This window comes from Orcinus orca, chromosome 9 (genome assembly GCF_937001465.1).
Source record: "Orcinus orca chromosome 9, mOrcOrc1.1, whole genome shotgun sequence".
Taxonomy (NCBI): domain Eukaryota; kingdom Metazoa; phylum Chordata; class Mammalia; order Artiodactyla; family Delphinidae; genus Orcinus; species Orcinus orca.
In genome coordinates, this window is record NC_064567.1 from 85,030,624 (window position 1) to 85,057,202 (window position 26,579).

Sequence of the window (26,579 nt, forward strand, 5' to 3'; positions counted from 1 at the left end):
TATTTGCCACATTTTCCTTCTGTTCCTCAAGAAAAATGTAATAGAGGATTTTAACTGCTCAGAATTAAACTTTCTGTAACTGAACATTTTTTCTCAGCTACTATTAGGTATAGTATGGGTGCTGATTAGCAAGAAAATTTTCTCAACTTCTTATTCCATACACTACAAAGAAAATTCACGTTATAGGGCTATATAATCAGGTCACATAACTTCATTAGTTAAAGGGTTAAATATCACTAACAGACCTTGTTTCTCCCAACTTATAAAATTGATTCTATTACCTAAGCTGCTCTCTTAATGTTGAATATAAATATTTAAAAATGTATTCCAGGGAGCATAGGAAGTTTCACATATTCATCTTATTCAGCAATTTAAGAAGTTATGCAAAATATGATAACATATATATATATTCCCATACATACACACACACATATAAATATGCTTTCATAACTGAATCTTGGTTTTAAAAATGCTTGCACAGTGTGGGGAATTTAAATATTCACAAGATTTGAATACATACATTTGCACTCCATTATCCACTCTAAGTGGATATACCAGCAGAAACATAATAGATCAAATAAATGATTTAACTGAATTGTCAGTTTGGTGGGGTTTTTTTGCAGACCCAACAGAAAACATATTATTATGAACCTTTATTAAGTGGCTCACATTTCAGTATAAATCACACTAAAAAGGTTTTTTTAAAGCTATTTACACTACAGTGCTGACACATTTAAAATGAAGAAAAAATCGGTATAAATAAGCTCTATGGAAAAGCCTTAAATTGTCAAAAAAGAATTCTGGCTCATATTACAAAATATATATATATATATATATATATATATATGTTAATGTCAGCTCTATTCTAAAACCTACAACTCCAACTCAAATGATTTTTTTAAAGACTCCTTTTGTTTAAACCTGCAATGTTTACAGTGCATCTGGCCCTAAATGCTTTGATACTTCACAGTTATGGACAGGCACTGAGGAATGTTACAAAGCTACATAAACTATAATTTGTAACAGACTTGGGAGCAAGTTCTTGGCTTGCTTTCAGAATTCACGAATCTTTATTACATTATTAAGTTTAAGAAAAAAACAATATTAAATGGTATATACAAATTTAGCACAAAATGTTATCATCTTTTCTCTCTTGATTTGAATGTGTTGAACTATGTTGCCTTGTATCAACTAGACTTATGAGACTTCCAGGACACATTTCTTCCTTTAAATCTTTGTTGCTGTTTTCAAACTTAGAGTCCACATCAATCTTAAATTCTGTAAATTGAACATGATCCAATTTTGCTTTAACATTCTTGCCATCCATATTATTTGGTGCTCCAGTCTTTTCAGGAATATAAACATTCACAGGTTCTTCCTTGATTCTTACAGTTGCAATAGGTTCATGTTTAATCTGCTGTAATTCATATTTAGAATGAAGTTTGTCTGAAAAAACAGAATCCAAGGAGGTTTTGCTTACAGCACAAATCATGTTGTCAGTGTGAGGTCCAAGAACTGATGATGTGGAATCTGGTGATGTGCATGTTTCATGAGTAACTGTATTCTGAGCAGTGTCCTCCTCTGAGTGATATAACTTGAGACGAACATGCCATGCTAAACTGCATACAGCTGAAACTGTCTTGAACTGATGAACAACATTCCTTGGAATAAAATAAATGTCATTATCATACAGCTGAATCCTGGCATAGCGAATGCCTTCCCTCCTCAGTTGATTAAGTTTTGCATCATCAACCCACTGGACACACTAAAATAAAACAAAACAAAACAAGAAATACCAATAAGTCTTTTCCACAATAAAAATTAAATTGAAGATAATAATAGTTTAAAATATACCTGGGACAGTGGAGGTTCATGTAAATCTAACTGCATTCGTTGAACTACTTCTAAGAAATCTTCAGCATGAAAACAAATTACATCTTTGGTTATTCGGGGTTGATCAGGCCTAAAAAAGAACATGAGATAATGAAGAGTCTGCCATTAATGTTTCACTCTGCTAAGTCCTTATTAAATTCAAAGCAAAAAAAGTTTATGGTCAACACCAAAGTATTATCTTAGAAATGAACTGTAATTAGAAGACCACTTTACATATTTAAACAAAGGGATAACACCATGAGTTTCAACCTAAGTATGGATACAAACAACTCATTTTATTATTCTCACACACACACACACACACACACACACACACACACACGTTTTTGTATAGCAGAGCAGAAACTTTATTCATTAATCAAGGAATGGAGAAGGGAGAGCTCATGCTCTAAAAACACCTCCCTGAAGGGAGAAGAGTAAGGGAATTTTAAGGGGTAGGAGGCAGACATATCATCAGGGCTCTTGCAAAGGGGTGGAGATTTCCAGGAGCAGCCTCACCTCATTTTATTATAGCTATGTGTAACCATATTTGGAAAAATTAAATTGACCTGAATTGGTTAATTATGCAAATCAAAAAACTGTTTAGTCTTAAAGTTAAGACTTTAACTTAAAGTCTTTAATTTGTTGTCAATACTTCAACAAATTAAGTGCTAAATTAAAGATACTATATAATATAAAATTTAGAGATAAATATAGGGGAAAGGGAATACATTCTTTCAATACAGACATATATAACTGCAATGATACCAAAAATCCCTAAATAACTCCTAAAAATTAAGAGACATTCAATAGAAAAGTACTTATAAAATAAACTGTTACCATCCTACTTGCTGAGGTAAATAGAGTCTTTAAATATAATTCTAAAAAAAATCCCCAAATTCTTCAATTAATTAAGAATATACAAATACATGTTTATAAAAGATGCTCAAAAATGGAGTTTGGAATAAAATCCCAAGAAACATAAATACCAACCCCCCCAATCATACCAAGGAAATCATAACCAAATTTTAAAAAAACAGTGATAAAGAGAAAATCTAAAACTCATGCATCACATTAATATACAGGGAAAGAGGGTAAGAATGATTGCAGGCTTCTCATCAGAAACAATGCAAGCCAGAAGAGAGCACACTATCTTTAAAGTATTGAAAGAAAAAGTCAGTCTAGAATTCTATAACCCCCAAAATATCCTTAAGAAAGTGTGAAATAAAAACATTTTCAGACAAACAAAAACTGAGAGAATCTGTCACCAGAAGACCAGTACAACAAAGAATGTTAAAGAACTTCTTCAGGCTGAAGGAAAACGATATTTAGATGAAAATGTAGATCTATTCAAAGGAATGGAGGGTACAAGTAATAGTAAATATGAAAGATATTTTATTCTCATCTTAAAAATCTCTTCAGAAATAATTCCTTAATGCCAAAGAAAGCAACATATTTGGGGGTATGGTTATAGCACACATAAAGCAAAATGTATTAATAATAATTAGCACAAAGGCCATAAATGGGAGCAGGGAGAGATGGCAGTATACTATTGAAAGTTCTTACACATTACATAGCAGGTATAATTTTATGTTTTTATAAGTTGGCATTATTTTTTCTTTTCATTTTGAAAATGTTTCAAAGTGTTTATTGCTAATATATAGAATTAAAATATATACAAGTGACTTTTCAATGTTGTCTTATCTTGTGACTTAGATAAATTCTAATACTTCTTTTGTAGACTTAGAACTATCTCTATACACAATTATTTTGTCTTACTCTAAGACCCTGTAATTCCATTTCTATGTATTTACTGAAATGAAATGAAATTTTATGTGCACACAAAGGCTTGAAAGGGAATGTTCATAAGAGCTTTATTCATAAAAACCCCAAACTGGAAACAATTCAAATCTCTATCATCAGGTGAATGGATAAGTCAATTGTGATGTATCTATACAATGACATACCACTCAGCAACACGAAGGAATGAACTACTAATACACATAACAATATAGATGAGTGTCAAAAACATTATGCTGAGTGAAAGAAGTCAGGCAACATATGATTCTATTTAAATGAGATTCTAGACTAGGCAATACTAACCTATAAAGAAAGAAAATAGATTTTATAGATGTCTGGAGCTGGGGTACAAATGGGGGGAGATTAACTGCCAAGGTATATGAAGGAAACAAAATATTCTATATTTTAGTCGTGGTAATGGTAACATGGCTGTATAAATTTGTCAAAACACATCAAACTGTACACTTATAACAAGAGTGTGTATTACTGAATACAAATTATACTTCCATAGTTGATTTTTCAAAAAACTGGATTTCAAGAAGCAACCTGAAATACATAAATCTATGTGAATTCTATCTTCCTAATACTAAAAAGTGATATAAAATTCATCAACACTTCACAAGTCTATCTAGTTTAAGATTTCTTTGTAGTCTCAATCAATCCCAGTCCTTTATCTCAAATTGGTGTTAAGCCTGGCTCTAAGATAAAGTCAAGAATCTTGGACTTCCCTGGTGGCGCAGAGGATAAGAATCTGCCTGCCAATGCAGGGGACACAGGTTCAAGCCATGGTCTGGGAAGATCCCACACGCCATGGAGCAATGAGCCCGTGCACCACAACTACTGAGCCTGTGCTCTAGAGCCGGTGAGCCACAACTACTGAAGCCTGCATGCCTAGAGCCCGTGATCCACAACAAGAGAAGCCACCGCAATGAGAAGCCCACATGCCACAATGAAGAGTAGCCCCCGCTCAGGGCACCTAGAGAAAGCCTGTGTGCAGCAGCAAGACCCAACAGAGCCAAAAATAATAAATAAAAAAATTAATTAATTAATGAAAAAAGAATCTAATACTCTAATGCCTAATGTCTCATTGAGAAAAAGAGCAGAACTCAAAACACTAAGATAAGGAGAACACTAAGAGAAAGTACCAATTTCCTTAGTATAGCTTAATTTAACAACAAGGAATAACAATAAAGGGATCATAGACCACGTTTGCATCAGAGCCATGAAACCCTCTTAAAGCATCAACCAAATTATTTTCTTACCATCTTTTTTTTTTTTTTTACCATCTTTAATACTAAGAGATTAAAGCAGCATTGGTATAGAAAGCAAACTGTATTTTACAATACTGAGAAAACTCATAGCTAGCAACATCTCATTCCAAAATCTGTCTCAAATTAAATCTGGCCACCTAATATATTCATACTTTGGCAACAGTCTTTTTCACTGTGAAATTGTTAGCTTCAAGTGTTTTTTCATTCAGTAACTATTCATAGGGAACTATGATGGACCTGTGAAGGACAGGACACAATCTCTAACATCAAATAACATATAAAGTGGAGAAGCAAGCATAAACCAACAATAATTTAAAGGAGCTTAAGAGAGATTTAAACAAAGTTAAGGCCAAGAAGCAAGAATATTTATCTCTGAAAAAAAAATGTAACTATATGGCTAACTTTAACAAATACTATCTATAAATCGGAGTTCACCCTAAATAAATTTTGATGCCACTCTTAAATCCTTTATACCAAACATTCAAGAAAAATCTCATTAATTTGAAACAGGGGGTTGTTGTAATGATTTCCAAAGAGAGAAATTTGCCTTTACTCTTTGACAAAATTAGTATTTTAAACCAGATTATGTTAGAAACTATATGGGAACAACCACAGATATTTGATAATTACCATTTAACTTAAACACAATTATAAATTATTATTATTGAATTATAAACTGTTAATGTCATTTTCCTAAGGACCTCTTAGGGTTAGTTCAGTACTAGTTACTTTGTATATCTGAAATTGATAAAGCTTCATTTATGTTAAGAAAGAAGGTCAGTTTACAGTGGCCTCTCCATTCAGTATTAATTTATAAAATATTACTTTAAATTTTCCCTTTTGAACAAAGGGTCAATCTTGTATTCACAGCCCCTGAAAAAATTTCCTTGTACAGAAAATACAGGCAATATTTTTCACAACATCTTAGGAATCTATGCAACAATACTGACATTTTATACTTTCAGAATTAAAAACAGTTTCTTTTTACTTAGAAAAATTTCTTACATACTTAGTATCTAATTCAACTGATTTAATAAGCAAAACAGCATATTCCATCTTAAGTTTCATACCCAAACAATAGTCAATTTGAAAACAAAACCTAATTGAGCAAAGTTATCTTACAGTATAAATATAGCTTTGCTCTATGGGTTTTATCATTTTAATAAATGAAAATTTTTTTAACATATGGGATGACCACCTCTAAGTATATTATCCATTTTCATTAAGAAAATTATCCATTTTTCTAATCTATCAAAAGAGTCAGTGAAACTTACAAGCAAAGCCAGAAAAAATTAATATAGTAAGGTAAACAAACACTTAGTAGATACCAAACCTTAGAAAGATAGCAAGTTAAAACAGTACCAAGAAAAAACACAAGAATCTGTAGTCAGTTCTGAAATCAGACTCAGCTCTACCACTTGTTAACTATATGACTATGACAACATTACTTGATAGTCCGGAGCCTCAGTCTCCCTTTTGTGCAATAAATATGGGCCTAAAAGTAGAGAAAATTAACTGAACATTTGTAAATGGGCATACAATAAGCACCAAGTGAACCTTAGGTTTTCCATTACCTTAGGTAAGACAACTGTTTTCAACTCTAGTCACGTAAAAAATGAAACTACTTCAGTCAAGCCCAAAAGATAAAATCTAGATTCTAGCAAATGAAAATCTTCTTTAGTACAATTATACAACTAGGATATCCAAATACAGGGGAAAATGAAACTTTTTCCCCCACAGTAAGAAGAATTACTGAAAAACTTCCCAAGAAAAATTTTAGAAGCCATTAAATAGCAGTAGTTAATATATACCACTCTCCACAGTGCACAGCCTTCAACACTCCAACAGCAGCTGTAGTCTGTCGTTCAAAACCTTGTCCTATATGATCTGCATGAGCTCTTGTTCTGTCTTCAAAGAGCATCTCACGAGGCTCACTAGTTCGAGGTAGGTACTGCAGGTTTTTTATCTCATTGGTAGTTCTGTTAAAACAAAATTATATATATAAAGAGACAGAGAGAGGCAGGCTTATGCATATTAAGGCTTAATTGCCTTCAAACATTTGTACTGATGTATTGACAGGTTTAACTTTTTAAACGCATTAATAGTTACAGAACACCTACTCTGTGTCAGGCACTATCTAAGCACTGGAGCTACTGAACAAGACAGTAGTGAATAAGACAGACAAGTTCCTTACTCTCGTAGGAGTTTATATTCTAGTGAGAGATAGACCAAAAAATAAACAGCAAGAAAACACTAGGCAATAAGTGCTTCCATAAAACATGCACGGTTTATTGGAGGTAAGGGGAAAAAAACACTTTAGCTCCACCCTGGAGGACAGACATCTCCCACTGGACCTCTCCTCCACCGCTCACCTTCTAGAATCCATATGCATACAGAAGCTGCTGCCTACTTGGCCTCACTCACTGCAGAAACCCTCTCCAATTTTGCTGCAGAAGGGGAACTGGGTGAGAAGAATTTATGTTGGGAGTCATCATCTTATTTATCTCCCTGTCTGATTTTTCTGTTGCTTCCAGAGACAAATCAGGATTGCCCCCATTATTTTTTCGTCTCATCCTAGTCTGTCCCCTAGGGTCACTCTTCCTTTTTGGTTCTCTAATTTCCCACCCTCAAACTCTACTACTTTACTACTCTTTGTGCACTCTTGTCTTACAGTTTTATATAAACTTTCACACAGACACACACACAATGCTTTAACATACTTTTTTGCTGTTTGTGATTAATGTTTTACAGGTATTAGAAAGCTAGATGATGATGTTGCTTTCTGTGGAAAGCTAACAGGCTTTCAAACCAAGTCTCACCTCATTATACCACATTCTAATGAATTAAGACCTTATTAAAGCATTTGGCACAGTGCCTAGGGCACTGTTGTCATTAGTTGGTCAGACTATATATAACCTGATGTGAAATGACCACATATACCATGGATTGTAATCCCTGAGGATTACAAGTTCCTCAAGGGGCTGGTAAACTCCCTTAAATTACATGTAAAAGTTTGTATATATCTGCATTATTCTAGGGAGAGTCTTTCAGATTCTTAAAATGATTTGTAAATCCAAATTAAGAATCACTGAGATACACACCAAGTTTACCATTTACTACCAACTTAAAATTTAACTTGTAAAAATTTCATTGAACCAAAATTTATTTATTAAACACACTCTGTTTAGGTGCTAGAGACACATTAGTAACAAGCACAACATTGTCCCTGCTCTCATATAACCGACATTTTACTCTATGACCATTTCTCCCTGTTCTGTTTTTTCTTCTTAAATTTATAACCAGTGAGACCATCTTTAGACATCTAAAAAAAGGATTATCTCCCCACTCCATTCCCATCAATGTTACGCTAGTGTACATTCTTCTACACTTTTCTCTGTGCTCACATAAATATACTCTTATACATGTTTTTTTAATTTCTTTTCATAAAAATAGAATCATACTAGACATATACTCTACATTTTGCTCTTTTCAAGTACCATGGATATCCAGCTCAACAGACAAAATTTCATATTATGAAATTAACTATTTCACCACATTCTTTAACAGGAATGTACCAAAATGTATTCAACCGTTCTCCTGTTAATGGACATTCAGACCATTTTAAAATTTATCTCAATATGATAAATGCTGCAATTAACATTCTTATACATTTACCTTTAGTGCTTTTATTTCTTGGGACAAATTCCCAAAAATAGGGGTCCTGGTTCAAGGAGTATACATATGTTAAACTTTATGAGCTATTTTAGATTACTTCTAAAAAATGATTACAGAAGCTCACCCATAGACCAATAATATACATTACCCTGTTTCCTCACGTACCTACCAGCCTGTAATATACTCGCTCTGTTAATAATTTTTGCCAATGTAATAGGTAAAAATAATATCTCATAATTCTTTTAATATATATTTAATATACAATCGACTACCTGGGGCCTATTTTTCTATTGGGTTGTTCTACATTTTTCTTCTCAATTTAGAAATGCTCTTTGTATACTAACTTTAGTCTGTCACATGTTACAAATGTTTTAGTCCAGTCTATCATAGTTTTGAACTTTGTTGTTGATGTCTTTTCTCTCACAAATAGTATTATCATTGTATCTTTTAATCTTTGCTTAGGAAGATCTCTCCTAAGCTTAAGCATTTTATTCTAATATTTTTATTTTTTACTTATTATGTTCAAATCCCTTACTTCTTGTATAACATTGGGGTTATGGCTTTGTTTTCCTCCAAATGGACTCCCATTTATGCCAGCATTATTCATTAAATAAATTTTTCTTTTCCCACTTATCTCATTATTAAGTTCCCAATATACTTTGATCCGTTTGTGTACTCTATCCTATTCCAATGATCTTTTTGAGCTTCACAGTACTTTTTAATATTGAGTAAGACAAGGTCCCCCTCATACTCACCTTCTTTTTCACAGCTTTCTAGACTGACTTTACTTATTCTTCCTTATGAACTTTAAAATTATTTTATCCAGTGCTGGAAGTGTGAGTCCATTTGTAATGCTAAAAATTCCAAAGGACTATCATTTTTGTCCAATCCAGAACACAGATCTAAACATTTGTTTAGATCTTATTCTATATCTTTCATGTTTCAGTTTTCTTAAAATGAATATTATTTAAATTTATTTCTGAATATTCATTAAATTTATTCCAAAAGTTTATGTCTCTGTTGTGAATGATATTTTTTCCATTCCTAGTTACAATTTATTGTCATTTGCCTACCTTTTTCATGTTTTATTTATATTTGATACTTATAAGAAATTATATCAGCATGTGTAACCATTTTTGAACTTACATTTCAATTACATTCTAAATTTTCCCTTCCTTCTTCCTCCAAATTTCAACAATATACACATACCAATGTACAAATACCCATCCCCAGCAAAAAACATTTATATCCAACATACCTTTTCCTTTTGAAAGGTGACTTTGGCATATCAGCCACAGGGATCATTTGTTCTCCCGGGCGTACCCACATGATGGGACCATCATCACTATCTTTTCGACTCTCTAATTTTAGACTAGATAGTGTCCCCCATGGCAGTGTACACTAGAGGCAAATAATTACAGAGAAATTAATTATTTTTAAAATGTATCTTCAAATATACATTAAAGACTATTGTCCCCTTGACAAAATTTCATATATACATTTGAAATATATACCTATTTTAAATATATTCATATATATTCATAAATTTTCCTTCATAATATTCTATTTCAAACATAACAAGAGAGTAATTATTCTTGGATGGTTTCCCCCACTTCCCCAACCCTGCCAGAGGTATGATTCACTGTATTTATCATTTATTATTCTTCCTTCTACCAAATATATGGGTCATATGATGTTAATTAGTTGGCAAAATAAGTGTCTTCCATGAGAATCTATAAAAATGAACAACTGAGTTTAAAAAATGGATACCTCAAAAAAAAGGGGGGTGGGCCTTCCCTGGTGGCGCAGTGGTTGACCCTGGTGGCGCAGTGGTTGAGAGTCCGCCTGCTGATGCAGGGGACACGGGTTCGAGGCCACAACAGTGAGAGGCCCGCGTACCACAAAAAAAAAAAAAGGGGGGGAGGGGGGATATACCTCTGATTAGTTATAATCAAAACCTAACAAAACAAAAAGGAAAACTAAACCAAAATCAAAATTTATTTCTGTGTAGTAGTTTCTTGAAAAGGTTGCTGGTCTAAAAGCAGGAATTAACAGCTTTGAAAAGAAAAGAGAAATGACCAAGGGCCACTATCCATGGAATGGTGACAAAATGAGTATTTTTTAAAAAACCATACCCCCTTTCCAAAAAGGGGAGCTTGTCAAATTAAATTTCTCCAGAAAGAATGCATTTAGCTCATTTACTTTTAAAATTAAAATCTGAAACATATTTAAATGATGGTGTTTTAAAATAGCACTCAAAATAAATGCAACCAAATTCCATGTCACTAGTTGGGTGAAACAGACAAGGAACCAAAGGTTTAAAAGGAACAAAAAAGGAAATAAAAGGGGAATGGAGTAGGGTGAAAAAGAAAAGGAAGAGAAGGATACACATACACATATAGACTAGAAAATTAAGCATGCAGAAGTGAAAAAAGAAGAGATGTTTAACAGATTATGTGGCAAATACTAGAGACAAACTGATCTTGTCACATTTTTAGCTTTGAATTATTGATTAAATAACTGACCTAACTACATAGATCAGAGATTTTTCTCTCAATAGGATAGCCCCAGCCGCCCATAAGAAGAAATATTTTCTGGAATGCAGAGACTGTTGGGGGAAAAAAAAAACCAGAACAGAATCTGGCTAAAAATCATTTAAAGGGGCCTTAAAGCTGCATAGTTTAAATACCTTATTTTATGGATGAGGAAACTGAAGCCTAGAAAGTTTAAACGGCTTGCCCAACCCAGCTAGGATCTCGCAAGATTGAAATAGTTATACAACTTCCCAGGCCAGTTTTCCACAAATCCAAACTGCCATTCCCTTGTCCTGAACACTTTAATTTAGTAGACATCCTTCCTGTACCTCTTAAATCCTCTGGCACTCAGTTTATAAAAAGCTGATAAACGGATGGAACTTATTTTCCTAAAGTGGCAGCTACAGGCAAGTGTTATTTTCTGGTCCACCACTTAGCTTTGCCATTAAAATTAGTACCTGAGAAGTCACACACACAACACTACACAAGAATTACTTCTACTTTGTCATCTCTTCCTTTCCTTCCTTATAATTCAAATGAAATCAAAGTTTTTATAATTCTGAAACAGCCATGATCTGTTATCACTAGTAGCATAAAAGTAACTCCCACAACTTAGACTGCTTGATATTGTTTTCTCTTACTTTTAAAAATGGTGAATCTTCCAACATGTCAAGGAACTCAGGGAAGTAATCTCCCACTTCTTCATCTACTGCTCCCACCAAGCTGATCTGTCGCATTGGGCCAGCTCTATAAGTACCGTGAGAATACGTTCTTTTTACCTGAAGGATATGGAGTTAATTAAGTTAAACATAAGATAATGCCTGTTATCACTGGATAACACTAAATTATGTTGTCTGAAAATATTAGAACATAATGTGTGGCAAGCACAACAACAACAAAAAAGCCTTTCACAAACAGTAAAAAAAATAAGGCACTTAAAAAAAAAGAAAAGAAAAAAGAAAAGATCGGCACAAAATCAAGCTATTTTACCTTCTCTAGCTATTCCTACACACTGCTTATGAAAATACAGTTGAGATAAACAGCGTAATTCCAGACAACTAACTATAATTTCTCCTTATAACAGAGCAGTTTATTATTTGATCTACAGTGCCACTGAAATTATATTCAGAAGTTCCTGTACCTATATTTTCCTAAATGGTTCATATCTTTTTGTCAGAATTTTCAAAAGTAGACCCTCTGAAAACGTTGCATTTAACCATCACCAGTAGTTTGTATGTCCAAAAGGCCACCAGGAATGATCTTAGCATGTTAACTAGGATTCAGTTTACTTTTTTCTGATGAAAATCTACTAGAGCTTGAGAACCAAAAGTCCTAGGTCCCAAATCTGTCTACCTTTGCTATCTACCAGCTATGTGACCTCCAGAAATCACTTAAATTCCATGAGTTTGAGTTTCCTTAACCGGAAAGATTTACCTCGGATTGCTAAAGAAAACAATAATTGTACAGTGTGAGCAAATGGGTATCATTTGAATATCAACCAAAATAAAACAACCTATATACCTCAAGGATCACTGGTACCTAAGTTATCAAAAGCACATTTAAATCTTGCAAAGAAACCTCATATACTAACAGTAGTAAACAAGAGTATTTTTAAAGCAAAACAACTTCTTTTCATAAACAAACTTCAAGCAAAATCCTAATTATTTTTTTCTTTGGATTAGCCTTTATGGCCACTAACTGTAGGGAAATTACATTGTCTCAGTTTGCCTGGGTCTATCCCAGTTTTAAAATGGAAAGTCCCGTACCAGGCAAACCCAGATGGATGAGCTTTCATCACATCAGGGACACAGACTCTAAAATATTTTCATATCACAAGGTGAATTCCCACAATTGCAGCTGATACAGATAGTATTCTGTATCAATGTATTTAAGCCCCCACCCACAACAAAAACATGACAATAAAAGTTCTATCGTAATAGAACATTTGACTAAAACATTTGAGAATTTTATTTTTTAGCATAATAAGCAAAACAGCATAACAATGATACATTAATTCCTTAATAAATTTACCAGAATTACAAGGTTAAGTTTTCATGCACTATCACAAATTCACTTCTCAGAACCATAAAACCTTGCTCCAATCCCCAAGTTACAAAAAAAGTTGGGGTCTGTGTCCCCATTTTGTACTCATGATCTGACCTTTTTCTTCTCTCCCAAAAGTTCCTAGCATCTCCAGTAATGAGAGAGCTAAAAGTTAAAATCTGACTCTACAACAATATTTAGGCTTTAGATGTTTAGATATACTAAGAGTACTACAACAGGAAAATTAGTCATCACTATGCATTTCTGTAATGCAGTCTAACAAAGCTAAAAATATCAAGTTGAAATTTAGCAAATTTATAAGAACTGATATCAATTCTGTTGCGTGACTCTGAGCTTGTGGCTTCAGTTTTGGATCTGCAAATGGTCATATGTGTTTTTGAGAGACCTCAAGACCATTCAGTGAAATCAAACACCTTCTATTGTAAAACACAAATTTATAAGTGCTTTGAAATATTCATTTGACTTACAAGTCACATTAGGTAATATTTCCACTTCACACAAATAAGTAAATTTTCTGTGCCTCAATCTTCTCTGTCTTGTTTAAACTTAGATAACTCATCTAAATCGTTAACCGGTTCTAAGAAAGCCAGAATCAAGAAAGTCTTTGCGTTCCAGCTGGTTCATTCTACTACATCAACTAAATAATTTGGACAGTGACTCAATTATCAACATCAACAAGGATCAGCTGAATAATTTGGGCAGTGACTCAATTATCAACTAAATAATTAGGGCAGTCGGAGGAATGTTCAGGGAGGGAATCCTTCCAAAGTACTAAGCACAACTGAATTTATGAGCTCTCGCAAAGAAATGGGTACTTTAAACATACTTTTAAAGCAAAAGGCAAACGCGTATATGGTCCACTGGACTCTTTTTTTCCAAGGGAGTATGTGCAAGAACTAAATACATGCATACAAAAGATACACCAATAAAGAAAGAATGCTCTTTAATATGAATGTTAGGATTTAGGAGTCAGAGACAATCTACTCTGAGGAAATGTAAAGTCTGAAATTATAACAGTTTATTTAATAGGCAAAAACATGAAATAACTCATTTCTCAAATAAATGAAATAGATTTTGGAGTTCTACATAGTGGTTGCCATGCAATTCAATTAACTACTTCCATTCTAAAAAAAAAAACAAACAAAAACCCTACTATAACAGTATTTAACTATAGAGAAGGGATAAATACAATTAATAATCAAAAAAACAGAACTAGTAGGACTTCCCTGGTGGCGCAGTGGTTAAGATTGCTCGCTCCCAATGCAGGGGGCCTGGGTTCGATCCCTGGTCAGGGAACTAGATCCCACATGCATGCCACAACTAAGAGTTTGCATGCCACAACTAAGGAGCCCGCCTGCTGCAACTGAGGAGGCGAACCGCAACTAAGGAGCCCTCAAGCCGCAACTAAAGGAGCCTGCGTGACACAGCTAAGACCCGACACAACCAAATAAATAAATATTAAAAAAAAAAAAAAACAGAACTAGTTATTAACAAGTTTAACATTCAGCCCTCTTAGAGTAAAATTTCTGTGTTTAAGTGTTAAGTAAAAACATGTATCGTTTAGTAACAGAAAAAATGGGTAAAGCTTCTTGGGTGGTAGTATTAAAGACTTATAACTTAAGTACTTAACTAACTTTGATTTAACCAGATGTTGCTATTTTAGGTTGGAATGATCATTTCACTGATTGAAGAGAACATTACTGACCTAGCCATATCATTTCATTCAAATTACTCCTTTACATTAATTTCCAAGTTTACAAATGTTGTTCTTTGTTTACAAGTAAAATAAAATAAAACACGTCTAAATATTAGAAATTTTAACACAATAGACTAAATTAAAACAAATTTGACTTTTCCTCCTCTCCTATGTCTATTTTGAGGCTACCTAAAAGGAGGCTATATCTTTTGATGATTTTTTTTTAAAGTATACCCTATTAAAATTCGTAAATATTTCAAAGGATATTTGGGAGAAACTGAATTTTAAAGAGTAAAGTAATACAGACTCTATTTGTTGGATTATAACCTTAAATATGGTATTTGAATCTTCATAGTTCTGGTCACCTCATGGCAAAATACATATATACTATATGTAAATTCACTTAAACACATAATTTGCTATAATAAAATAAAAGCACAATTCTCTCCCCTTTTCACCAAAATGTGCTACAACTGTAAAGTACATTCTGTTTGTCCACTATTAAAACCACAGATAGGGAATTCCCTGGCGGTCCAGTGATTAGGACTCCACACTCTTTCACTGGCAAGGGCCCGGGTTCAATCCCTGGCTGGGAAACAAAGATCTCGCAAGCCACGCAGTGTAGGGAAAAAAAAAAAAAAAAAAACCCACAACACAGATATATTCCACTAAGTATGGTCTCTATATAAATTACATATACTTACCTATCAGGTTTAAAACAAAACAGCAATTTTCTTCTAAGACATTCATTCTTCAAATATTAAAGATAAGAATCTGATGACTCAATAGGATGGATATAAATAAATTTAAAACTAAATTTTAAAAATTAAATTAGGGCTTCCCTGGTGGCGCAGTGGTTGAGGGTCCGCCTGCCGATGCAGGGGACGCGGGTTCGTGCCCCGGTCCGGGAAGATCCCACGTGCCGCGGAGCGGCTGGGCCAGTGGGCAGTGGCTGCTGGGCCTGTGCGTCCAGAGCCTGTGCTCCGCAACGGGAGAGGCCACAGCAGTGAGAGGCCCGCGTACCGCAAAAAAAAAAAAAAAAATTAATCAAAATCTTAGCTTGTGAAAGTAATCTGAATTTTAAAATACAGTATAACTCAATTAAAAAACGGGCAGACCTGAATAGACACTTTTCCAAAGAAGACATACAGATGGCCAACAGGCACGTGAAAAGATGCTCAACATCACTAATCATCAGGAAAATGCAAATCAAAACCACAATGAAGTATCACTTCACACCCGTCAAAATGGCTATCATCAAAAAGATCAAAAATAACAAATGTTGGAAAGGATGTGAAGGGAACCCTGTACACTGTTGATGGGAATGTAAATTGGTACAGCTGCTATGGAGAACAGTATGGAGTTTCCTCAAAAAACTAAAAACAGGGCTTCCCAGGTGGCACAGCGGTTGGGAGTCTGCCTGCCGATGCAGGGGACACGGGTTCGTTCCCCGGTCTGGGAGGATCCCATGTGCCGCAGAGCCGCTGGACCCGTGAGCCATGGCCGCTGGGCCTGCGCGTCCGGAGCCTGTGCTCCTCAGCGGGAGAGGCCGCAGCGGTGAGAGGCCCGCGTACCGCAAAAAACAACAAAAAACAAACAACAAAAAAACTAAAAACAGAACTACCATACGATCCAGCAATTTCACTCCTAGGTATATATCTGAAGAAAATGAAAACACTAATTCAAAAAGATATATGCACCCCAATGTTCATAGCAGCATTATTTACAATGGCCAAGATATAAAAGCAATCCAAGTGTCCAACAACAGATGAATGGATAACAAAGATGTGGTATAGGGCTTCCCTGGTGGCGCAGCAGTTGAGAGTCTGCCTGCCAATGCAGAGGCCATGGGTTCGAGCCCTGGTCTGGGAAGATCCCATGTGCCGCAGAGCAACTGGGCCCGTGAGCCACAACTACTGAGCCTGCGTGTCTGGAGCCTATGCTCCACAACAAGAGAGGCCACGATAGTGAGAGGCCCATGCACCGCGATGAAGAGTGGCCCCCACTTGCCGCAACTGGAGAAAGCCCTCATGCAGAAACGAAGACCCAACACAGCCAAAAGTAAATAAATAAAATTTAAAAAAACAAAAACAAAAAACAGGACCAGGACTGAACAAAATAAAAAAGGACCTATACTATACAAGTAATCATTAGGGATTAGAAAAATGGCCATAAATTCACGTATTGAGGAGATTAAACAATTAATGAATATTATGTAAAAGCAGAAGACAACAGATTCACAGGATGAGTTTAAAAAAAAAAAGATGTGGTATATACATACAATGGAATACTATTTAGCCATAAAAAAGAATGAAATTTTGCTATTTGCAACAACATGGATGGACCTGGAGAATATTATGCTAAGTGAAATAAGTCAGACAAAGAAAGATTAATACTGTGTATTATTGCTTATATATGGAATCTAAAAAGTAAAATGGATGAATATAACAAAAGAGAAACAGACTCACAGATATAGAACCAAACTAGTGGTTACCTGTACGGAGGGGGAGGGGGAAGGGGGGAGGAGGGAGGAGCAAGACAGGGGCAGGGAGTTAAGAAGTACAAACTACTATGTATAAAATAAATAAGGTACAAGGATATAATGTACAGCACAGGGAATATAGCCAATATTTTTTAACTTTATATGGAGTATAATCTATAAAAATTCTGACCTTGTCACCTAAAACTAATATATTATAAATCAACTATCCCCCAATTAAAATAAACAAACACACTGTAATGTAACTTTTAATTACATACCATTTAATACAACTTTCTAGATTAATAACCCAATACCTGAAACATATACATCAGTCTGAACCATTAATTTAATGTTTCAAAAATGGAAAACTACACATAACAATGTATTCAAATTCAAAAAGTATATACTTCTTGATGAACCATATAGATACCACTTAAGTTGGTAAAAAAAATTACAAGAATATAATCCACACACTTTTCACAAAAAAGTAAATAGTACACCTTTTATTATGCGATACCTATTATACGGCAATATTATATAGCAAATAATCCAGTTTCCTCTATTACATGGAATAAAAGTAAACCTATAATAATCATAAGGAAAAAAGCCTTAATTCTCCAAAAATAATCTGTCCAACAATTACAACTCAAAAGCAGTGGGATGGGAGAAGGAAACAGATAAGAGTTGAAAGAATCTCTAAATAGTCAAAATTACTGTCACAAAGGCCATGATTCACAGGATACTCTTCTTACATATATGTTTCTACACTAGGCATAATTCTAACTAACATCTAAAATCATAAAGGATAAGAAACCACAAGTTTAGAAGAGGAAGGAGGGGCAAGAGGTAAGCACAGCTGCTGCTCCCCTAGGTCATCAATATTATAATATCATAATGACAAGCCTAGACTGAAAATAAAGAGATAAGTTATGTTGTACATGCTCAGGAAAAGGATAAATCTTGGTCCTTACAACTGTATGCTTCCATTATCTAGAAAAACCACTAATCTGGAAAATCTCACATCCTGATGACGCTTGACGTGAAATTACTGTATTTGGCTTCAGTAAACATTCATCATACTATCAGTTTTCTGATGCAGTTAAAAAATTAAATTGGAAATACCAAAAAATGTCACTGCTTTAAAACATACCCTATATGCTTCCTAAAAGGGAAATGTAGAGTTACAAAGAGGACACATATTGTTCCTCCCAATTTAGGTATACTTCTCAAAAAACACAATAAAAGACAGAAATGATATTTATTCATATATTTGCAAAAGCTGTTGACAGATGTAACATTTTTAATCTAAACCTCCCCTAGAGTCTCCCTACCCAGCAAAAACCCTACCACCACCATGACTGTATTTTCACATTTCCCTTCATTTATTCTCTATAAATGTTTTAAAGGCGGGGTGGGGGAGACTGGAGAGCAGGAAATAAAAGACTTCTTGAACCCTCTGCCAGTAAGTGTCAATAACAAAATCTCAGAAGCTTTGGTTAATGGGAAAAGAACTGTTACATTACGTTTAAACTAAATCCTATTCATTTTTCTTTACGTAAATAATCTTTAAAAAACAAAAACACAACCTTATGATTCTGAGTTTGGCTTGCTACAAAGAAAAAAGTAGCCTTTATGACAGGAAATACATTGCCAAAAGTAAATCTATAAGTCTCAATACTGCTTTCTCTTATTTTACGTATAAAAACTGCTGCAACAAGGGAAGCAAATATGGACACATGTAATTCAAAAAACCATGAGGCATGACTCACTTGAAATAATGCTGTTTCCCAAAATGTATTCCCTGATATGTCAGTCCCTGAAGAGAGGATTCTAAAGTCCAGTAAGTTTGGAAAACTCTTCCTGTTTGAGAGGTTCACCACACACTATTAAAGGCTAGGTTCTGAGAAGTCTCACAGTAAACAAACATAACTTATTTGGCCCAGTATTAGACAAACTATTTTGACTTCAAAACCTGTTTTTCTTATTTATTTGTTTTCTTTTAGTGTACCTATCAACATCCCAAGATAGTAAGAATTCCACAGAATACGTTATAAATACTTTATACTTTACACAGTATAGTTATCCATAATAAATATAGAAGATATTATAGATGCTTCTAGCTAGTATCATCATTAATCCAAAGAAAACACAAAAACAGGACAGTTATTACAGCAAAAAATTGAGGGGGTGAGGGCAGAAGAGGCTATTGGTTCAATTCTGGTGAGCTTTTTGGGGGAGAGGGCAAGAGGAAAGAAGGGAGTCTCGTATTTTAAAAAACAAGACCAGCTCACCACATTCCTACTGAGGCAATCTGAACATCTAACAAAAATATGTGTGCCACAAGGGGGAGCCATTCCCCATCACATCTGGCATATCCTTTCAAATTAAAACATATAACAAGAAATAACATATAATCAGCATTTCAAAAATATCCATATAACTATAACTAAAATAAGAATAAAATTGTTATTAATCATTTTTAAACTAGTACAAAAAGGAAAAAGTCTCTCAATTAGAACATCTGGTACCTGCCATAACAGATCAGTTCAAAAGCATTCAAGGAGGACATGACAAGCACAACTGGTCAAAATGAAAATTCAGTACAAAGGCTGGCAGTGGTCAAAGACGGTATGGCAAATCATCTTTACTGGCCTAGCATGGTGAATGACCCATGAATTCAATAAATGTTAGTTCTCTCCCCTCATTTTGCAGAGAGGCAAGGCTAACAGATCCAACCAGATTTAATAACTGTTTCACTATTAAAATATTAGCCATTTAATTATGAGTTAACACTTGACATAAGTTATTTGCTAAAAGCAACTCAGAACCAGGCTAAAATAAAAAATAAGATTTAGAGTTTGGGGGAGGGAAAAGGGTGATTAGAAGATAATTGCCCCAGTTTTCATATTCTCACAGTTCTTACTACAGAGTTTGGAGTGCATGCTGATTAAACATTGTATGGCAAGACAGAAATCTCAATTGTTTCTTGACAGATAAAACTCCTGTCTTACTTGCCTTTCTGTTTCCCTACCATCAAAGGCACAGGAGAACGATCAATGTCCAAATGAGTATTTGAAGAAAATAGAGATGGTAGAAAAACTAAGACACATGTGGATGAGTTCAAATGGCCAAAAACTCTTCCCAAGCATGTATGCTCACTTCTGAGCAATGTTACTGTGTCACTCCTATCATCAAGAAGTGAATCTGGGCTTGGCCTCATGACTTCCTTTGGCCAATGGGACATCAGCAAACACAAAACAAGCAGAGGCTTGCCCCCTCTTTCTGCTCTATTTACCCTGCAACTATCAACATGTGTACAAGCCCAGGCTAACCTGCTAAATGATGAGAAAAATGTGATTATCACCCCAATCGACATTGCACCAAACCGCCAGACAAATAAGCAAGGTCTCCTGAGACCAACTGACCAGCAAACCATCAGACATGGTTGAGGCCATGCCGCCCCCAGCTGAGCTGACAAAGACTGTCCAGAGAGTCCAACAGATTGTGAGAAAAATCTTTAAGCCACTTAGTTTTGAGGGTTTTGGTTTGATTTGCAGCAAAATAACTCATATAGATAGGTTACAAACTTTTTACAAAAATCCATTTCTATTCTCAAACAGAATTTTATTTCATACAGTTTGATTGATATTATACCACTAACATCAGAAAAATGACATGACCTACAAGACAATATATAATTCTACCATGTCTTCAGATTCTTCAGGCAATTGGCAGGGATATAGATGAAGACGAAATATAGAATTATGCAAGTAAAAAGAATTCCAAAATCAACAGGATGTCTTGATCCTTTTGTCAGTATTGTGTGTGTGCATGTGCACGTGCATGTGTGTATACATATAAACCCATACACACACAAAAAAATCAAGTTAACATGTTTCAAGGATAAAGGCTAAACAAATGCAAAAATGAATTTCTGTGAAAACTAGAGTATTATCACAAAGATAAGCATTATCACTATAAAGATCATAGAAACAGCTACATCTTACCTATACTGTCCTCTTTTAGTTTCTACAGAATTTAGGGCAAATTCTTTTCGCTGCTCTGGTTTTAATTAAACAAACAAACAAACAAAACTGGTCTGCAGAAAACAACTTCCTCAGTCTTCTAAGCTCTTAAAAAAACAAGCAAAGTAAAAATCCAGTTTGGGGAAACATCAAATGACCAGTTCAGGAAAGCTTTTCGCTAGATACTCCTCTTCATACCATAGGAATGGCTGGATCTGGAGGATACTGAGGTAAAGGCACATGGACCGTGCACAGGCAGCTTCCTGCCACGAAATCTAAAGCTGCAGAACTAAAAGCAGTCCTTGGGCTTCCCTGGTGGCACAGTGGTTAAGAATCCAGCTGCCAATGCAGGGGACAGCGTTCGAGCCCTGGTCCGGGAAGATCCCACATGCCGCGGAGCAGCTAAGCCCATGCACCACAACTACAGAGCCCGCGAGCCACAACTACTGAGCCCGCATGCTACAAAGACTGAAACCCGCACGTCTAGAGCCCATGCTCCACAACAAGAAGCCACTGCAATGAGAAGCCCGTGCACCACAACAAAGAGTAGTCCCCACTCACCACAACTAGGGAGCAGCAGCGAAGACCCAACACAGCCTAATTAATTAATTATTTAAAAGCAGTCCTTGCAGATCACATTAGATAGGGGGCCAGAGCCACAACTGGTAACAAAGAGGATGCATCTGCCTAGAGTTTCCTCTGTGCCATACATATTATCCAAGAACCCTAAGAGGTAATAGCAACCAGGGTAGGTGGCACTTCAAGGACTTGAGACCCACAACCTAGCCACACACTGTTCCATTCCTGGCACTGTTGTGTAACCTGGCACTGAGTAACCTTAAAACCCTAAGTTACTCCTATCTATGTTTGTTTAAGTTGAGAAAGTTCGGGATAGCTGATCACTAAAAGATCCCTTTGAAACTTTCTTCACTTTTTTCCTCTTTCCAAACTAGAATGTCAATTATTACTTACAATACCGAAAGTTTAGCACAAATAAATGTGAAAATTGGCTGATCTTTGACCTAAGCAGTCTCTGCTCTGAGAATGAGTAACAATGCACCAGACTTAGATGGGCCTACATTCACTTCCAAGAGCCAGCGGACTGGATTCTGCCTCTGCTTTTTTTTTTTTTTTTTTTTTGCGGTACGCAGGCCTGTCACCGCTGTGGCCTCTCCCGTTGCAGAGCACAAGCTCCGGACGCGCAGGCTCAGCAGCCATGGCTCACGGGCCCCACCGCTCCGCAGCATGTGGGATCTTCCCGGACCAGGGCACGAACCCGTGTCCCCTGCATTGGCAGGCGGACTCTCAACCACTGCGCCACCAGGGAAGCCCTGTCTCTGCTTTTAAAATAATCTATATTCCACAACACAGAGAAGGGTAGGAAATAGAAAGTAGCTCAATATATGCACTGGTCTGCTCATTTTCTCACATAATCACATATTTAACTGATGATTCCTTTGTATCACAATATATTTAATAGCCAACATTTATTCAGCACCTTCCACATGATGAATCCAATGCTAAGCATTAAAGCATTACTGCATAAAGCAAGAAGACAATTTTAAGTGATGTTCAAGTAAGAGAACTATTGTATGGACTGGAAAAATACATAGCGAAATTCATTTCACTTCCAAAATAAATCCACGGTAAAAAGGACAACAGAATCTTAATTATTTCACTGATTTTCTTTAAAAAAAAAAAAAAACACAGATAAATAGAAGCTGAAATTTAACCTCTAGCATTCACATCAAGAAAGTAATTTATTCTTAATATTCCCAAGAGGTTTCATTATATTCTTATCTCTTTATTTCAAACCTATAGCAAAATGAGGAACAAAGAACAGAAACTTGCCTAAAACATATAATTAAAAGTTAAAATAAAAAAACTAAAACCTCTTACCTGAGCATGAAAATTGGACATAGTTGTTGTCTCTATATCCTTCTTTCCCAATATCTCCATTTTCACTGGTGAATTGGGAAAATTAAATGAAAAGTAGTCTAAAAAATCAGGTAAATAAGTAGCTGCCCCATGAACAATACCCATTACATAGAAAGCTGCAGAGTTCTCGTTTTCACTGAACACCAGACCCACAAACTCTTCTGCAAACCTCTCCATCTCCACAGGAGACAGGTGGGAGAGTTCATTGCTGTAGGCGTGGATAACTGATGCACCTCCATTAGGCTGGTGCTCAATATGAATGAGCTGTTTGAACTCCAAAGTGTCCAACCTTTTGAGGTTGTTCTGAACCCGTGGCTCCTTTAATGAGACAAATGGAAACTCACTGTTCTCTGGAATTTTGGAATCATAGTTCTTGGTATCCAAATTCTTTCCACTGTAATCCTTTATGTTATCACTTAGGATGCCTTTGGCTTCTTGATCTTCAACATCAGACAGCAATCCTGAGCAGATGGTTTGAATAGATTTGCTATACATTTTTGGACGCTTCCGTTTTTCATTCTCTTTGTGTTTCTTTTTCTTCTTCTTCTTTGCCTTCTTAATTTGTAAGTCTTCTACACTTGTTTTTGGTTTCTCCTTCCCACCTGTTGGGAAACATTTTTTTTGAAACTCTGTATTTTAGTTTCTTTAAAAACCATGCTTTAGGAATTGTTTTATAATAAATAAGCAAAATTCACTCAGAATGAAGTTTATATTTGGGACTTGTTTTACACAGTATTGACAATCACAATTTAGTCAGGTTCTTTCCCTCTCTCTCCACACACACAGGCACACACACACAGAGGAAGGCTTAAGAAAAAGTTATGCCTAGAGTGCATGGTACCATTCTGACATGTAGCAGATGCTCAATCAGTATTTACTGAAGTAACGAAACAAATGCTTTAGAAACCATAATCTTCAAATTCTAAATACAGAAAGTCAGAAATGGAAAGATGAACAAAAGTCAATATGAACAATGCCCTGCAGATGTTTTCCATCGATACATATCATTTTTACTTTAAATTCTTAAAAATTGCATATAGGTGTCAAGACTTACAAATCATAAAAGGAGAAAAATACTTGCATAGTGTATCAGCAACAAACATAGCAATTCCTTAGCTTTTTACCATGTGTCCTCCTTGGTAAAGTACTCTTTCATCCAAAATGGGCTATGTTAGATCTACTAGAGCCTACAAAGTTTCCAGTGAAGACCTAACAAGGTACCATAAGAGATGACAAAATTAGAATCATTTATCATGTCCTAAGTACAAATGATATCCATGTACTGGTAAAGAGAGAAATTTAAAAAAGGAAAGAAAGAAAGAGAAAGACATGGGTCATAGTAAGTTTATATATTAATGAGTTTCTGTAACCAAAGGCAAGTAGACCCCGGGCTCAGTAATTCAGAAATCCAAAGAATAAAAGATTAATCCACAGAGGCTATACAGCTATAGAATTTAAGTGTACATATATAAATACAACATTATCACAGTATACTTATTTCTATACGATAAGAAAAATAGAAAAGAGTAAACATCCTCACGAGAAAATATTATGCTTCCTAAGATAATATGAAAAAAGCCATTAAGATAAGTTGAGGAAAGAAGGCATTCACTGTTTCCACCTGTTATTTCACTTTTATAGATAACCTGTCATGAATTAAGTTTTCTAAACCTGCTTCTTTAGCCAAATTCTTCCATCCTCACATATCTCTATTATTCTTTTCTGTCTCTGGTGAATGAGATGTCCTGCCTACTTCCCCAAAATAAGTCCATCCCATCAACTCCAAAACCCTTGCTTAAAGTTCTCTATCCTCTTCTTTTGACCATCAAACTTCTTATAAAAAACTGCAATGCCCAGTGCCTTTCCTTTATTAACTGACCATTCTTATCCCCTAAATTCTGGGTCTGCTTCCAGTCTACTCAAATTTACTTTCCCAGAATGTTAATATATCAAATCCAATGATATTCTCTCAAATCGCTCTTCCTGATCTCTCCAATGTTTTATGTAATTACCCAACTCATCCTTGATTATTTTTTACTTCCATGATACTACTGCCTTAATTTTTGGTCTAAAAGCCTCATGACTATCTCTCATCCTTAATGCGGGAGCCATATTAATCATTCTATACGCTTTATATATTGCTTTGATCATGTTCATCCCTTGACTCAACTGCTTTCAAGCGTTCTCAAATACAACCTCTTCAGTCTGGAATCCAGAGTCAATGCCGTCAAGTACGCCATGCTCTGGTCCAATCTGCACTACTTACAACTTCTTATGAAACATACCTAGTCCTACTTTATCTTCCTACTACTGGCAAAGGCATTTTCTTTCCCTAAAATATCCTTGCCCTGCCTAGTACTTACTACTGAACTCTTTCTTACCCATCCTTTAAAGACTACTCTTACATCATCTTCTTCATTTTGTTTTCCCTCATCTTTGTAGTTGGAACTGAAATCACTTCACTCTAACCTCATGTTATTATATATTCTATATCTATGAATATGGTCATATAAAGTTATTATTTTTTCATTCATAGGATGCCTGTATAATATATGTCCTTCAGGATACTGTATGAGTGAAACAAGTAACTTTGATGAATTCAGAGTGAAACACTTTTTTTTACCAATCATCAAATCCCTCCTGGCATCTAGTACACTGCTACAGATGAACATTTAATGACTCCATGAATGCAAAGACTTCTCTCACCAACAGACTACCTGAAGTTCATAGGTTTTTCCCCTTGTCTCCCATTCAGTCAGTTTTTCACCATATGAATACTATCACTAAATCCTAACCCTGAAACAACAACCATAAATATTCTCTCAAGTTCATAGCAATTCTTGAAAAAACAAAGTTTAATGTTAATAATAAACTATCTCTTCTAAAAATTCGTAAGTATGCAATGGAGACCAAATTGGTATCATTATGAAAAGCAAAACTAAAAATCTGTCAACATTATTGATTATGCAGGTTTGCAAAGTCATAAAATGCAACACTTAATACAGTGTTAATTTTCTCGAGTCTATATGTAAGTAGTTTTAAAATATATTAACAAATTCATACTTGCTACCCAGGTATAAACTATCAAAACATCAGATTCAGGTTAAAATCTTAGGAAAAAATTAATAATAAAAAGTTAAGGGCTTCCCTGGTGGCGCAGTGGTTGAGAGTCCGCCTGCCGATACAGGGGACGCAGGTTCGTGCCCCGGTTCGGGAAGATCC

General features: G+C 35.2%; 1 protein-coding gene across 1 annotated transcript in view; it reads right to left on the bottom strand.

Annotated features, from left to right (window-relative positions):
* Positions 1-1,047: 1,047 nt before the first annotated feature.
* Positions 1,048-26,579, bottom strand: part of RSBN1L (round spermatid basic protein 1 like) — a 61,937-nt gene continuing 36,405 nt past the window's right edge. The window contains exons 3-8 of the mRNA XM_004263394.4: positions 23,319-23,959; positions 11,794-11,931; positions 9,877-10,019; positions 6,755-6,922; positions 1,855-1,963; positions 1,048-1,765 (exon numbers count right to left, since the gene is read on the bottom strand). Of these exons, the coding sequence (XP_004263442.1) occupies positions 1,124-1,765; positions 1,855-1,963; positions 6,755-6,922; positions 9,877-10,019; positions 11,794-11,931; positions 23,319-23,959 (1,841 nt within the window). The 3' untranslated portion in view covers positions 1,048-1,123. The remainder of the gene's footprint in view (positions 1,766-1,854; positions 1,964-6,754; positions 6,923-9,876; positions 10,020-11,793; positions 11,932-23,318; positions 23,960-26,579) is intronic.